We start from the raw sequence: 14710 nt of genomic DNA, 5'->3' as shown, positions 1-14710 counted from the left end.
TTTCTCAAATAATAAAATTCAATTTGAGAAATAGTTGGGATCACATTTTGTCTTTCTCAAGTTCATTTATGCTGCTGAAAGATACAGTTCTAGATTTTACATTGGAGACAGGCTCTCATTCGTATTTAAAACATTAGTATTTATGTATACAGAATCAACTTATTAGTAGATGACATAAAAGGCAGAAAACATGCAGATTTGCTTCTGGTTTAGTCAATATTTAATTTAATTTAATTTAATTTAATTTAATTTAATTTAGTTTAGTTTAGTTTAATATTTCAGTGAGGAATTTTCCTAAAAACACAAGTAAATTTAAGTAGTTAACCTCTGAGGAAATATTTTCATTGTGTTCTTTAAAAACAATAAATTAATTCATAAGGTTGATAATTCCAAGGATCATGAACTAATTTCTTTTTTGTCTTCTAATTTCAGTAATCTTGCTCCTCCAACTCATCATCTTTATCATTTTAATTGTCATCACCATTCAAGTCTTCAGTTGTTTTTTGACTTACATTCATCTGACTATTAAGATGAATTATTTTTAAATCCAAATGATTTGGTTTTACAAAAACTTAAGTATCTAGTTACTGAGAGTTCCCATTGAACCCCTGCCCAGTTTTCCTTCTCATTGTTATCTTTCATTAATATGTGTTATAGTCCATGAATCAATATTGATACATTATGATTTACTAAAGTCCATATTTTATTAAAATTTCTTAGTTTTTCCCTAACTTCCTTTATTTCCTCAAAAGATCCCATCCTGGATGACACATTGCATTTAGTTGTCAAGTCTGTAAGCTTCTCTTAGTTATAATATTTGAGACTTTCCTTGTTTCTAATGACCTTGACAACATTGAAGAGTGCTATTCAGGTATTCCATAGGAATCCCTTTCATTGGAATTTATCTGATGTTATGTAATGATTAGATTGGAATTACGTGCTTTGGGGAGGAAAAACATAGATGTTAAATTCCAATTTGATTATATATCAAGGATACTTATTACCAACATAATTGATTAACTGTGTATATTGAGCATAATTACTTATCTGAGATAGTATTTGTCAGGTTTCTTCAGTTTAATTACCATTTCATACTGTGCTTTTGGAAGGAATATTGCTCTAGTTAACCGACACTTAAGGAGTAGGGATTTATGTTCCTTCTCCTTGAGGATGGAGTAGATACATAATTTAATAAATTACTTAAAATTCTTTTACAAGGCAATTGATTTATTCTCCCTACTTATTAATTTCTTTAATCATTTATTTATATCAGTATGGATTTATGGGTATCTTTGTCATAATTTGAGTATAATCCAATATTACTTTATTTTTTTTATTGCTCATATTGTTTCAACCTGACCATTGGATGCTTTTGTTCCTTTTTGGCTTACCCCTCATTGCCTGTGTGTGTGTGTGTGTGTGTGTGTGTGTGTATGTGACTTTTTGCTTTATGGTATTGGAAGATGCTCCAGGCTAATCTTGGGTATTTCCTGCCCCAGTTCTAGAATTATGATTTCCCTGGGATGTTTTGTTCTTTTTATTGGTGAGTAGAATTAGAAACAAAGAACAGGGCCTTAGGTATGCTTTAAGTTCTCTCAGGTGACAGAGCAAGGAATTTTGTGTGTTAGCTAACCTATGTTCATATGCATATCTATAAATATTTCTATATATAAACACTTGCATCTAAATTAAGTTAATTTATAGTTCTTACTAATATCTGCAACATGAATTTGTTACCACAAGGATCTTTCTAACAACTTCAATTTGCTTATTGCTAAAGTCCCATTCCAACAGTGAAAAATCTGGCTTCAACCAATCTGTCACACATTTACTTGTTGATTTCCAATATGCCTCTAAAACCATATCAAAGTTGTTAATCCATGCCCCTGTGGAAACAACTTGACCAACTGGAGTAAAGGGTTTATGAACAGTTCTTTTTGCTTTTATGCCTACATTCCATTCTTTTCCAAAGTAACTTAAGTCAGTATGTTTTCCCACCATCCCATTCAGTGAAGCTATTCAATGCATTTACCAAACAGGCAGATTATTTTTTTTATCATCTACGTTCCTTCTTGGAATCCTCTAATTTGCTAAATAATTATTATTTTTTAAATAATTATCTGTTAATTTGAGAAATAGAGAGAGAAAGAGATTGAGAGATCAGGAGCACAGGACAGGGAAGGGCGGAGGGAGAGGGAGAAACAGACTCCCTACTGAGCAGGGAGCCCAATGCTGGCTAGATCCCAGGATCCTGGAATCATGCCCTGAGCCAAAGGTAGATGCTTAACTGACTGAGCCACCCCGGTACCCCTAAGTAATCATTTCTAATTTATATATATTAATATCCATTCTATGTTGTAAAGTTCTTTTTTTTAAGGTGTACAATATCATGTACTTGCCATCACAGTATCATACAAAAGAATTTGATCTACCTAAAAATCACATGTACTTCACCTATTTATCTGTAGACAAATGGTTTTATTCTTACCTTCAAAATCTGTATACCTTTTATTTTTTTGTGTGTTGCATTATAGTTCTAGCTAAGACTTGCAGTATGATGCTGAATGGGAATAGTGAGTGGTGGCATATCTGCCATGTTGCTCACTTTAGAGAAAGAGCATCCAGTTCCTTGCCATTAAGTATGATATTAGATATAAAGTTTTCTGTAGATGTTCTTTACCAACTTGAAGAGTTACCCTTTCTTTAGTCCTGGTTTGCTGAGAGGTCCCCCACCCCCACCGCCAGAAATGGGTTTTGGATTTTGCCAATGCTTTTACTGAATCAGTTGATATAATAATATGATTTTTCCTCTTTAGCCTGTTGATACAAAGGATAACACTAAATGATTTTTGAATACTGAATATATTCTCATTAGTGGTTTACATATTTACTTTGAATTGATATCTGATATCCAAGTGTAACGAATTTAAAGGAAATTGTTGTAACTATAGATATCAGTTAAAGAGTACAACGATTAATTCTTCAAAGGAGACACTTCATTTTGGTATTCTATATGTCCACTTTGGCCATTGAAAATTTTGTGTGTCCTTGGGACTAAACTCTAAAATAAATTTCACACATAAATGTGTATATATAGGAAATACTGAGTGATAAAGTAGACCTTTATCTTTTCTAGCGTTTTCCCCTAAATGTTTCGGTGGATTTTATAATTCTCATAGAAAATTTTGATCAAAGGTTTAAAGCTTAAGAGCAGGTCAATAAAGATAATAGTACAGGAATATAAGACATTATGGGGGCAGCCAGGGTGGCTCAGCGGTTTAGTGCTGCCTTCAGCCCAGAGCTGGATCCTGGAGACCTGGGATCAAGTCTCTCATTAGGCTTGCTGCATGGAGCCTGCTTCTCCCTCTGCTTGTGTCTCTGCCTCTGTGTGTGTGTGTGTGTGTGTGTGTGTGTGTCTCATGAATAAATAAATAAAATCTTTAAAAAGAAAGGACATTATGATGCAATTAGTAATTCTAAATTATGTACCAATTTTTTAGGTAGAAGGACAGACGGGCACTGAGGTGGACACTTGACGGGATGAGCACTGGGTGTTTTTCTGTATGTTGGTAAATTGAACACCAATAAAAATTAATTTAAAAAAAAAGGAAGTAATTTAAGCTTTTTTGGTCATGTGATCTCTGTCCTAATTATTCAAATTTTCCAGTGGAGGGCAAATCTTCCATAGACAGTACATACATTCATGGATATGGTGATGCTCCAATAAAACTTTGTTTACAGAAATAGGCAACATGCTGGATTTGATCTGTGTGCAATGGTTTGTCGCATGGATTTTACATATTCATAATCTATGTGATTAAGAACAGTGGTAGGCTTTATAAGTACAAAATATAGTGTAGTTGTGTAATTCATAAGTTCAGGGTTTGGACTAGGTTTATCACCTGAAACCAGTGTCATCCACTATACGAAAGATTGTATGGACTTTTCACCATTACCATTGTACTATTCTTTGTTTCCCAAGGTGACCAATGACCTTCATAGTGCCATACACCAGATCTTCTCTTATTGGATGTCCCAACTGCTTTTTTAATTGTATGTTTTTCCTTGAAGCTTTTTTTTTCTTTTGTTTTTATAACATCACTGTCTTCTGCAGGAATTTTTATTTTTTTTACTACGTCTATTCACTTCTGTTGAGATGTTACCTCTACTTGGAAACCCGCCCCCTATTACCTGGTAATCTTATCATCACTCTTCAATGCTCAAATCAGCCTTTTCTTGGCATCTCCTCCAATATCCTTCAATTAGAATATTCTCAGACTTGATGTCTTTCTCTTGTTTGATAATCATCTACGTATTTATTTTTAAAGTAGGCTCCAATGTTAGGCTTGAACTCATGACCCTGAGATCAAGACCCAAGCTGAAATCAAGAGTCAGATGCTTAACCAATGGAGCCACCCAAGCACCCATCATCTACATGTTTGTAACTATATTATATTTAATTTTTTGTCTACATTATCTGGGATGGCTGGTGAATTTTATTTTCTCTTTACTTACTTAATATTTTTTTACCACCATGTTTCTCATGTATCTTTGCCTTATATTTGAAAATAAATACTCTATGACATTAATTGTTTTTGTGTAACTTATTGCAGTGACTTGGCATGTGATTCACTGAGAGAAGAAATTTTTTAGAATGGTTTGGGTGGGGGAATAAGTGCAGAATGTCCACATTGGGGCATGTTAAATTAAAGAAATAAGATCTCCTAGTAGATATACTCAATTGGGAGCTCTATTTACACATTTGAAAAAATAAATTTAATAATGACCTTCATATTTTCTTTTTTTAAAAATTTTATTTATTAATTCATGAGAGACACAGAAAGACGGAGAGAGAGAGAGAGAGAGAGAGAGAGAGAGAGAGAGTGGCAGAGGCGCAGGCAGAGGGAGGGAGAAGCAGGCTCCATACAGGGAGCCCGATGTGGGACTTGATCCCAGGTCTCCAGGATCATGCCCTGGGCGGAAGGCAGGTGCCAAACCGCTGAGCCTCCCAGGGATCCCGATCTTCATATTTTCAATACCTATCATAGCAGTGAGAATTGGTGTGTTTGGAAGATTGTGTTGACTATTGTGAAACTGCTTCATCAGTAGTCTCATTGAATTCTTACTTTAACACTATGAAGTTTAAAAACTATTTTCCACATTTACAAATGATGAAGTTAGGATTTATAATGTTAAAAATAACACTCACTTAGCTATCAGTTACAGAAACAGTATTTAAACTTGAGTTTGACAAACAAGAATATGGCTGTAGACGAAACATCTAAAAAGGTAAAGTTTTGAGGAACTAATTCATTTGAGAACAAACAAATGTTTATGAATAGTCCACAAAGAATATACCAATGTTGGTCAAAACCCAACAATTTCTGATTCAATGAACACTACATCCCATGATGATCTAAAGTAAAAGAGCATTTGAACAGAGCATTCTATAGATATGTCCAATGTATTTTCTTCTATGTTCCATGCATAGTAACATTAAACTTAGAAGTGAAACATTTTCAACTTCAGCACTGAATGAATGTGACCAAAACAAATTGATACTGAAGGAAAAGAGGGAAGAAATAAATTTTTAAAAAAAGAAAAAGGAGAGGGGAATGGCATATGGGTAAATAGTATTTTCAGAATCATAGAGTTTTCCTTAAGTTTTGAAACTATATATATATATATATTTTAATTTTTAATTTTTTATATGTATATTTTTATTGGAGTTCGATTTGCCAGCATATAACACTCAATGCTCATCCCATCAAGTACCCCCCTCAGTGCCCATCACCGAGTCACCCCATCTCCCTGCCCACCTCCCCCTCCACTACCCCTTGTTTGTTTCCCAGAGTAGGAGTCTCTCATGTTTTGTCTCCCTCTCTGAGTTTTCCCACTCATTTTCTCTCCTTTCCCCTATAATCCCTTTCACTATTTTTTTATATTCCCCATATGAGTGAAACCATATAATGATTGTATAGTAATAGTGTTATCAGGCTGTACTGATTTGACAGTTTTCTAGTAAAGTAGAAACAATTCTTGCTTGGGGTGTTGTCAAGATATTGCAGTAGATTTATCACTTATAAGGGATTTTAAAGAAACTTAAGAAATATCTACCACAATATAGAAAAGAAGAGGAGATGTATGAGGATAAAAAATTAAGAGGTTTAGAGGAATAAGCTTCCATATTTATAAGGCAAGTAAGTATAAGCATATTAGTGGGCAATATTGCATAATAAAGAGCATGTATTTTGAAAACCAGAGTCCCTGTGCTCAATTTTACATGGCCATGTGCTAAGGGAGTTACCTTTATGCAATTTACTAAACCTTTTTGTGCCTCAGTTTCCTACTTGGTATGAGGAGAATAGTAATACTACCCACATCACAGTATGGTTGTGTGGACTAAAGGAGTAAATAAATGTAAAAGGCTTAGTAAACAGCCAAACCCACAGTGATCATTATTTGATTGTTAAGCCATTATTACAACTGTTATAACAAGTAAAATGAAACTTGAAAATGACGACTTTTACTGAAGAATTTTATTCAGTACATGTAACAGTGTGAATTGGAAAAAAATTTTGTTTTCATAAATTACATTGTCCAATATACTGAGAATTTTTAAATTATTACAAAAATTAACCTAGTTATTTCACATTTGTGAATATCATAAAATATTATTCATAAATATAGAATACAAAATAATGTCAATAATAAATAAATAACAATTATTGCAAGTATTTAATGAACACTTCCCATGAAGCTTATTTCCAAGAGATAGAAAGGGAAATATTAAAAAATATAAAAAAGAGAGAAAAATGTACAACATCAAATATCCCTGCTGAGAAATAAAACTGAATTGAGAAATTGTATGTTGGGGACAAAGTTGCAACTATTATTAATGTACCATGATTTCATAGAACAGAATCTGCCAATACGGGTTTGTATTTACATCATATTTTAGTTTCCAGAAAGAATCTTGTTTGAGAGGAAGAGACTAACCACTCGGTCACGAATCTGTTTGGTCTTGACACCATACACCAGGGGATTGACTGTAGGAGGCACCAAAAGATACAAACTTGCAAAAATTATATGAATGCTTGGAGGTACCTTCTTGCCAATACGGTGAGTTAGGAAACTAAACAGTGCAGGTGTGTAGAATACAAGTAGAGTGCAGACATGGGCAGCACAGGTGCCCAGCGCTTTAGAGCGGGCATTCTGAGAAGATAGCCGGAAGACTGCCTGAAGGATCTTGAAATAGGATGTAGCTATGAGCCCTAGGTCCAACACCATCACTGAAAGGGCCACAGAGATTCCATATGCTCTGTTAATGAGGGTGTTGGCACTGGCCAGCTTCACCACAGCCATGTGCTCGCAGTAGGCATGATTGATAACATATTTAGTGTAATATGGTAGCCTTTTAATAAGAAGAGGACAGGGCAAAACCATAAAGGTAGCTCGGATCACACAAGCTAGACCCATTTTAGTGACCATTGGTGTTGTCAAGATGGTTGTATAACGCAGTGGGATACAAATAGCTACATATCGGTCGAAGGCCATGGCAACCAAGAGGGCTGACTCAATTATGCAGAATGTGTGGATAAAATACATTTGTGCTAGACAGGTACTAAAGTCAAACTTGTGAGCATCCAACCAGAAGATACCCAGCATCTTGGGTGCTGTGGAAGAGACAAGAGCCATGTCATTCACTGCCAGCATACAAAGAAAGAAATACATAGGCTGGTGGAGGCTGGGTTCTATTTTGATGGTGATGATGATTACACTGTTCCCCAGCAGGGCCAGGGCAAACAGGAGGCAGACAGGGATGCCAATCCAGCAGTGAAAAGCTTGCAAACCAGGAATACCAACCAGGAAAAAAGATGAGATGTAGCTATGTGTAGCATTGTCTGCCATATTAAAACTGGAGAGTTTGCATGCTCTGGTGCAAAGAAGTGAGGCTAGTTTCCTATAGGAAGAAATCAAGTTGACAGAATAATTATTTATTTATGGAGATTCCAGGCACACTAAAATAGCCTATGTAAAGGGCTGACTCTCCTCTAAAACTTCCGTAAGTTGTTGGGTTAATCACTTCACCGTTAAGGTCCCCGGTATCTTTATTTACAAATACGATGGACTTCTTTTTAAATTTTCTCTTCACTGTTCAATTTTTTTGCTGTTCTAGTTTTATATTTCCATTATCTATTAAGTATACAAGCAGTGATAAAATTTCTGCTTCTTTGTGCCTAGGATTTTTTGAATTGTGTGATATAGACATCAACTTTGCTTTAAGAAAGACAAAGGCCACAATAGCCAAACTGTGGAAGGAGCCTCGGTGTCCATCAAAAGATGAATGGATACAGAAGATGTGGTTTATGTATACAATGGATTATTACTCAGCCATTAGAAACGACAAATACCCACCATTTGCTTTGACGTGGTTGGAACTGGTTGGTATTATGCTGACTGAAATAAGTCAATCGGAGAAGGACAAACATTATATGGTTTCGTTCATTTGGGAAATATAAAAAATAGTGAAAGGGAATAAAGGGGAAAGGAGAAAAAATGAGTGGGAAATATCAGAAAGGGAGACAGAACATGAAGGCTCCTAACTCTGGGAAACGAACTAGGGGTGGTGGAAGGGGAGGTGGGTTGGGGGTGGGGGTGACTGAGTGACGGGCACTGAGGGGGCACTTGATGGGATGAGCACTGGGTGTTATTCTATATGTTGGCAAATTGAATACCAATAAACAATAAATTTATAAAAAAATAGAAAGACAAAGGCCACTGCTCTCAAGGAATTTTCAATCAAGTGTGAAAATTCATGCAGGCATACACAAACACACAGATGCATACATGCATATATACAATAATTTGCAGGTTATACAAAAGGCAATTGTAATTTTAACAATATGGTAGACCACAGACAACTTAAATAATCAGGAATGCATAATAAGAAGTCCAAGGAGCTTAAATATAACCAAAATTCTTGTGAACATTAAAAATAAAACCTTATTCTCACTCATGGCTAATGCCTTCTTATTTCAGAAAAGATCTTAAAGATAATCAGAAGGAGGACAGGATATTGGGAGCATGTATCAAAAGTGAGGGGTATTAGCTGAAAATAGTAGAAAAACACAGATGTATCATCAGAATTTTAAATTAATATTGTCCAGAACACAAGTTCTTTTTTTTCCCCATGGCTATATCTCTACAACCTTTTATGTAATTCACAAACAAGTACCTAAAAGACTGCATTTATCAATCCACCCAATTTTTTAAGTGTATACCGTGTTTCAAATAATGAGGAAAAACTATTGTTGTTTTTTTTTCTGAGCTATCCAAAAACAGTTAACTGTTTTCAACATTAGATGAAGTTACCATATGCTATTTTTAAAAAGATTTACATGAAACTTAATTTAGCATTTTAAGTGATGGCAGAAAATTGTAAATAAGTTATCTGCCTTGACAATTTTTTTTCTTTTTTGAAAATATTTCCTCATTCCTTCAGATAATTTAGACATTGCTATCAACACACATTTTTAACTAATGGGAATAATATAAGTCCATTTGGCATTCTGCTCCTCAGATTCCTGTCCTTGACTCTTGTTTTGCAACCTTTCTAATGACAGTGAGAGCAATAATTCCAATCCAGTACTCCAGGTCTCAGTGCTACAAGCATCTTTTCATGATCCTTCACTGGTTTGTCCTTTTGTTCCAGTAATGGCCCTCAAACCTTCTTCTGAGGATCTAATTTCCTAATATAACAATTCAGAAATGCACACGCTCGTCTTCATACGTTGCCTTTTTAAAAATTTGTAATTGTTCCCAATATCTACTCCTGAAACTCATCTGATACGAAAGTTCAATAAATATTAATAAATATTCCTATTGGCAATACCTCTTTGAATTTTCATGTAATATCTGTTCAGAAAAAAAAAAACCATTCTGGTTATAATGTGCATATTCTCCTCTTAAGCATATACTACTCTGGACCTATGTAAGTATCTGAGGTGTTTCCGTATAGGAAGTGAGAATTCAAATTTGAGTTAATCATTATAAATATTTCAGAAGAATTCAGAATTTAAACATTATCCAGAATACAGAGACCCAGAGTTTTGGATTGTCACATTGGATGTGAGTCCCATAACCTCAGGTAGAGATAAGAATTTGGGGCAAGAAATTGCGCAATAATTGGGCAATAATTCAAATTATTGAATATTTTAACTATAAAAGATGTTTAAGTTTAATAAAAAGATATTTATAGGTTTATAGGTTTTTCCCTGTTCTTCCATTTAGGAAAACCAAAAATTCAAGAGGATGTTTGGCAGAGAACTAGGTATACAGCAAGTGAGTAGTACATCTAGAAGTATAAACATGATTTCTAGGTAGAAAAAATTACACAGAACAAAAAAAATAAGCTTAATTGCTTTGTGATACATACATACTTAGTCATAAAAGTAGGTCTATAGACATCAGTAAATTTACTTATAAGGTAATGCTAAGGAGTGTCTGGGTGGCCCAGTCAGTTAAGCCTCTGTAATTGGTTTGGATCATGATCCCAGGGTCCTGGGATTGAGCCTTACCTCAGGTTCCCTGCCCAGCAGGAAGTCTGCTTCTCCCTGCTCCTATGGCCCTCTCCCACACCACACCCCCATCTCCACCCCTACTCATGCTCTCTCTGGCTATTTCTGTCTGTGTGATAGAAAGAGAGAGAGAGATGATAGATAGCTAGATAGAATTTCTCTCTCTCTGTCTCTGTCTCTGTCTCTGTCTCTCTCTCTCTCTCTCTCTTTTATTTATTTATTTTTATTTTTTTTTAATTAATTTTTATTGGTGTTCAATTTACCAACATACAGAAAAACACCCAGTGCTCATCCCGTCAAGTGTCCACCTCAGTGCCCGTCACCCATTCCCCTCCAACACCCGCCCTCCTCCCCCTCCACCACCCCTAGTTCGTTTCCCCGAGTTAGGAGTCTTTATGTTCTGTCTCCCTTCCTGATATTTCCCAACATTTCTTCTCCCTTCCTTTATATTCCCTTTCACTATTATTCATATTCCCCAAATGAATGAGAACATACACTGTTTGTCCTTCAAATGGTTCTCTCTCTCTTTTAAATAAAAGACAATACTGGGAGAAAGAGGTTAAGTAGCTTCAATTTATAGAGAGGCCAGGCTCCTGGAATGTGTAACTCAGGGAACTATAGGGAAACAACTCCAGGAACATGGCAGCCTATTTTGAATGAGGTCAATGAGGTTGCTTATTACCTTAGATTTACCAGACAGATTGCCAGGGAAGTCAGAACGCCTGCCCACACCCTCTAGCTTCCTGTTAGTTCTGATTTTGCATTTGTTTCTGAAACATCCAGATACAATGTTCCTTCTGCCACCCAACTTTAGCATTTTACCTGCATCAGGGTTATTTAGCCGAATGTGTTGCGTGCAATCTGCCATTCCAGAGAGCATGATGCTAGTAGAGCATCCAATGCTTTCTATGTTCTGTTTTATTATATATAGCATTGTTTTACCATGTCTTAAATAATCACAGTTGAAGATATGCCACACAATGTTCACTGTTTTCCTGAAAGCTCCCTCACTATCTGCCTGTCTCTCATTTGTTGGCAACAGCTGTCACACAGTCATTTAAACCAAAAATCTCAGAGCTATCCTTGACCCTTTGCCCTTTAAAACCTTAACAGTACAATCAAGCAACCATTATATCTCACTGAATTTAATGATTTGATATCCATCAAATTCAGCATGTCATTCATCCTTTCCTCTATCTGTGACATTTATTAACTCCCATACAGTCTGTGGCATAGCCTCCTAATTATTTCTCCTGTTTCTGGCTTTTCTTTATAAAGTCCACCTCCTCACATCATCAATTATCTTTCAAAAGTCAGATATGATTATTTTGCTTAAAGTCTTATCATTAAATGAATTGTCTTATTCCAAAAAATGTTAATTCATGCTAAGTTTTTTTTGCGTCTCTCAAGCTTCCAGTCTTGCCATTACTTCCTTTCAGTGTAACCCAGAACTTCTAGCAGGTCTGGGATCATATAATATGGTTTTACTCTTTATGACTTTAAACTGTCTCTACATTTGGGGATCCCTGGGTGGCGCAGCGGTTTGGCGCCTGCCTTTGGCCCGGGGCGCGATCCTGGAGACCCGGGATCGAATCCCACGTCGGGCTCCCGGTGCATGGAGCCTGCTTCTCCCTCTGCCTGTGTCTCTGCTTCTCTCTCTCTCACTGTGTGCCTATCATAAATAAATAAAATTTATTAAAAAAAAAAAAACTGTCTCTACATTTGGACTTGATTAATTTATCCCTCATCTGCTTTATAATCTTTAATCAGTCTTTTCAATTCTTGTTGACTATTTTCCGATTCTCTCAAGTGCTTGTTGTCTACTTCAAACTGTGTTGAACCCTCCTATGCTCCCATATCTTTCACATACATGGATGAGCACAAATATTACATCTTGTGGTAGCTATTCCTTTACTTGTCCTAAGTACTCCTCTATCAATATGATACAAGAAATAAATAGACCATATATTAAGGACTTTGTGTCTCCAGTGTTTTGTTCACTTTCTGATACAGAGGAAGCAGCTAAACTGTCAGTGATTTGACATTAACTGAGACATTCTTTCTGTAGATAATGTTATGATAGTGTAAAGGTGGTTTTTAATCATGAGAGCATGTTATGTCTGTTTGCACATGGGGAAGGTGGTGGTTCTAGACTCACTAAATACCCATCATCAATAAATACATTCCTCCTCCAGTTTAATCCAAGATAAGACATTCTCTTAATTTTCATCAATGCTGTGCTTCCTGCAAAACGCAAAAGCAACACAGTATGGAAGTATAGTATCACATCCAAAGAATCCCTATGTGCTGTATCCTAAATGGGTACAGAGGGAATTATTTTGAGACATGGAGAGCAGCATTTGGTGACTATGGTTTACAGTGCCAGACATAAGTCCCAAACCTCATTCTGTTCATATGGGAATGTGCTAATATACAGGTTAGTCGTTTTCGTTACTATATACATACATACATGCATACATATATGTGTATGTATGTATGTATATAGTTGTTTTCATTTTTTTCCAGAAGCTATTATTATTCCAAATTATGCTATCTTTCAAGGAATAAGTATTTTGAAATAGTCAAGAGCAACAGTTTATATGGGCCAAATCTATATTATCAGCCTCTTAAACATTTTGGGAGGTGGAGGGACTTGAGGAAAAGGCTTAGGTGTATTTTGAAAGATAATTAAAGACAATTTTTTTCCCAACAACAACAGAAAGACATAGAAAATAAAGAAAACTCATGTCTGCGGCTTCAGCTTCATTATATAAAATTTACCCCATTTTCCATCTTAAAATAAAAGAAAGTCATACCAATAAGTAAGGAAAAGAAAAAGTTCTTTTAAGATTCTCTTAAGTTGCCCTAAACTGGAGTGTCCAGGATACTCTCCCCTTACACTGGTACTTTTCATTTCACTGTACTTCCATACCTTCCACTTCAAACACTCTTCATCATCCACTTTGATGTCTATAAATAGGTGTCCCCTATTTCTCCCCCATATTCATTAAACACTGCTATCTGGCTTTACTTTATATTTCCACCTGTACTGTGTTATATTAATACATGACTTTGAAATCTGTACATTTAGATCCATTCTAACCCACTGGCCATTCATCATTCCCACTTTTCTTCCTCCAATGATGAATTCACTACACTATATATCATCCCACATAGATTTATCATCATCTGTAACAGTGGCTCCTCTGAAAACTTAAATTCCAAAAAACTGCATCATGAATATAAAATCTCATTTTTTCCCCATACTTTAACACCCAGCCTTAATTCCTTCTCTCCTGATAAACAGATTTTGTGGAACATCATTTCAAACTTTTCCTTATTAGCATACCCAAATATCTTATTCCGTTTGCTTTTGTAGGGAACAAACACAGGCTGCCCCAACATGGGTCACTTTGGCATGAAGATTCTTCTGAACTGAAGACGATCAAGACCTTACAGCCTCAAGAGAAACTTTTATCCCTCCCTTAAGTGCATTGAACAATTTAAATTGGGGGTCTTTCCCAGAATAAGCGTTACTAGCAGAGGTAAATTTTACCCGAGTGACCCATTTGTATAGCAGCAGCAACATACCATTACCAAACATTTGCTCTTCTTTTTCCCCTGTGAACTGCAATCTTTCTCTGAGGTCTACCTTCTCTTTAGTTCAGGATGACATATAGATCTCAATTTAAGTGACTGTCTTTGAAATTTCCATGTCTACTACTACATCTGATTTTCTCCTACTAATCTGTCTCTTGCCAACTTGATACTTAGTCCTGCTAAAAGGACTCTTGAAAGGGGACAGGAATCCTTCCTCTGGAACACTTTCTTTCTCATCTATTTTGCAGCTCTCTCACATTGTCTCCAGGTGGTTTGCTTCTGCACCTGAGCTATTGAGTACTACTGGGGAAAATCATAGCTAGAGCTATTAGTATTACTTCAACTATATCTCAATTTTCTGAACTCCAAATAGCAGGTAATAAAAATGTCTTTCATTTTACAGTGTAATTTTGAAAAGTATATAACCCAATTACATGAAATGTTTAGTCAGCCACCTGGCACATAGTAAGCACCTAATAAGTGTTAGCCATTGTTATGAGAAACAATATTCAAAGAATAGCATTTCATAG

At 35.7% G+C, this 14710-nt stretch overlaps 1 protein-coding gene across 1 annotated transcript; it reads right to left on the bottom strand.

The window, feature by feature from the left end:
- Positions 1 to 6957: 6957 nt before the first annotated feature.
- On the bottom strand, positions 6958 to 7911 carry LOC140594512 (olfactory receptor 52P1-like). Its single transcript, XM_072727447.1, has one exon. The coding sequence runs from the start codon at positions 7909 to 7911 to the stop codon at positions 6958 to 6960; it is 954 nt and encodes a 317-aa protein (XP_072583548.1).
- Positions 7912 to 14710: the final 6799 nt, after the last annotated feature.

Source organism: Vulpes vulpes, chromosome 11 (genome assembly GCF_048418805.1).
Source record: "Vulpes vulpes isolate BD-2025 chromosome 11, VulVul3, whole genome shotgun sequence".
NCBI classification, from domain to species: domain Eukaryota; kingdom Metazoa; phylum Chordata; class Mammalia; order Carnivora; family Canidae; genus Vulpes; species Vulpes vulpes.
Note: the sequence above shows the minus strand (reverse complement) of the source record. Positions and strands in the feature narration are given on the sequence as shown.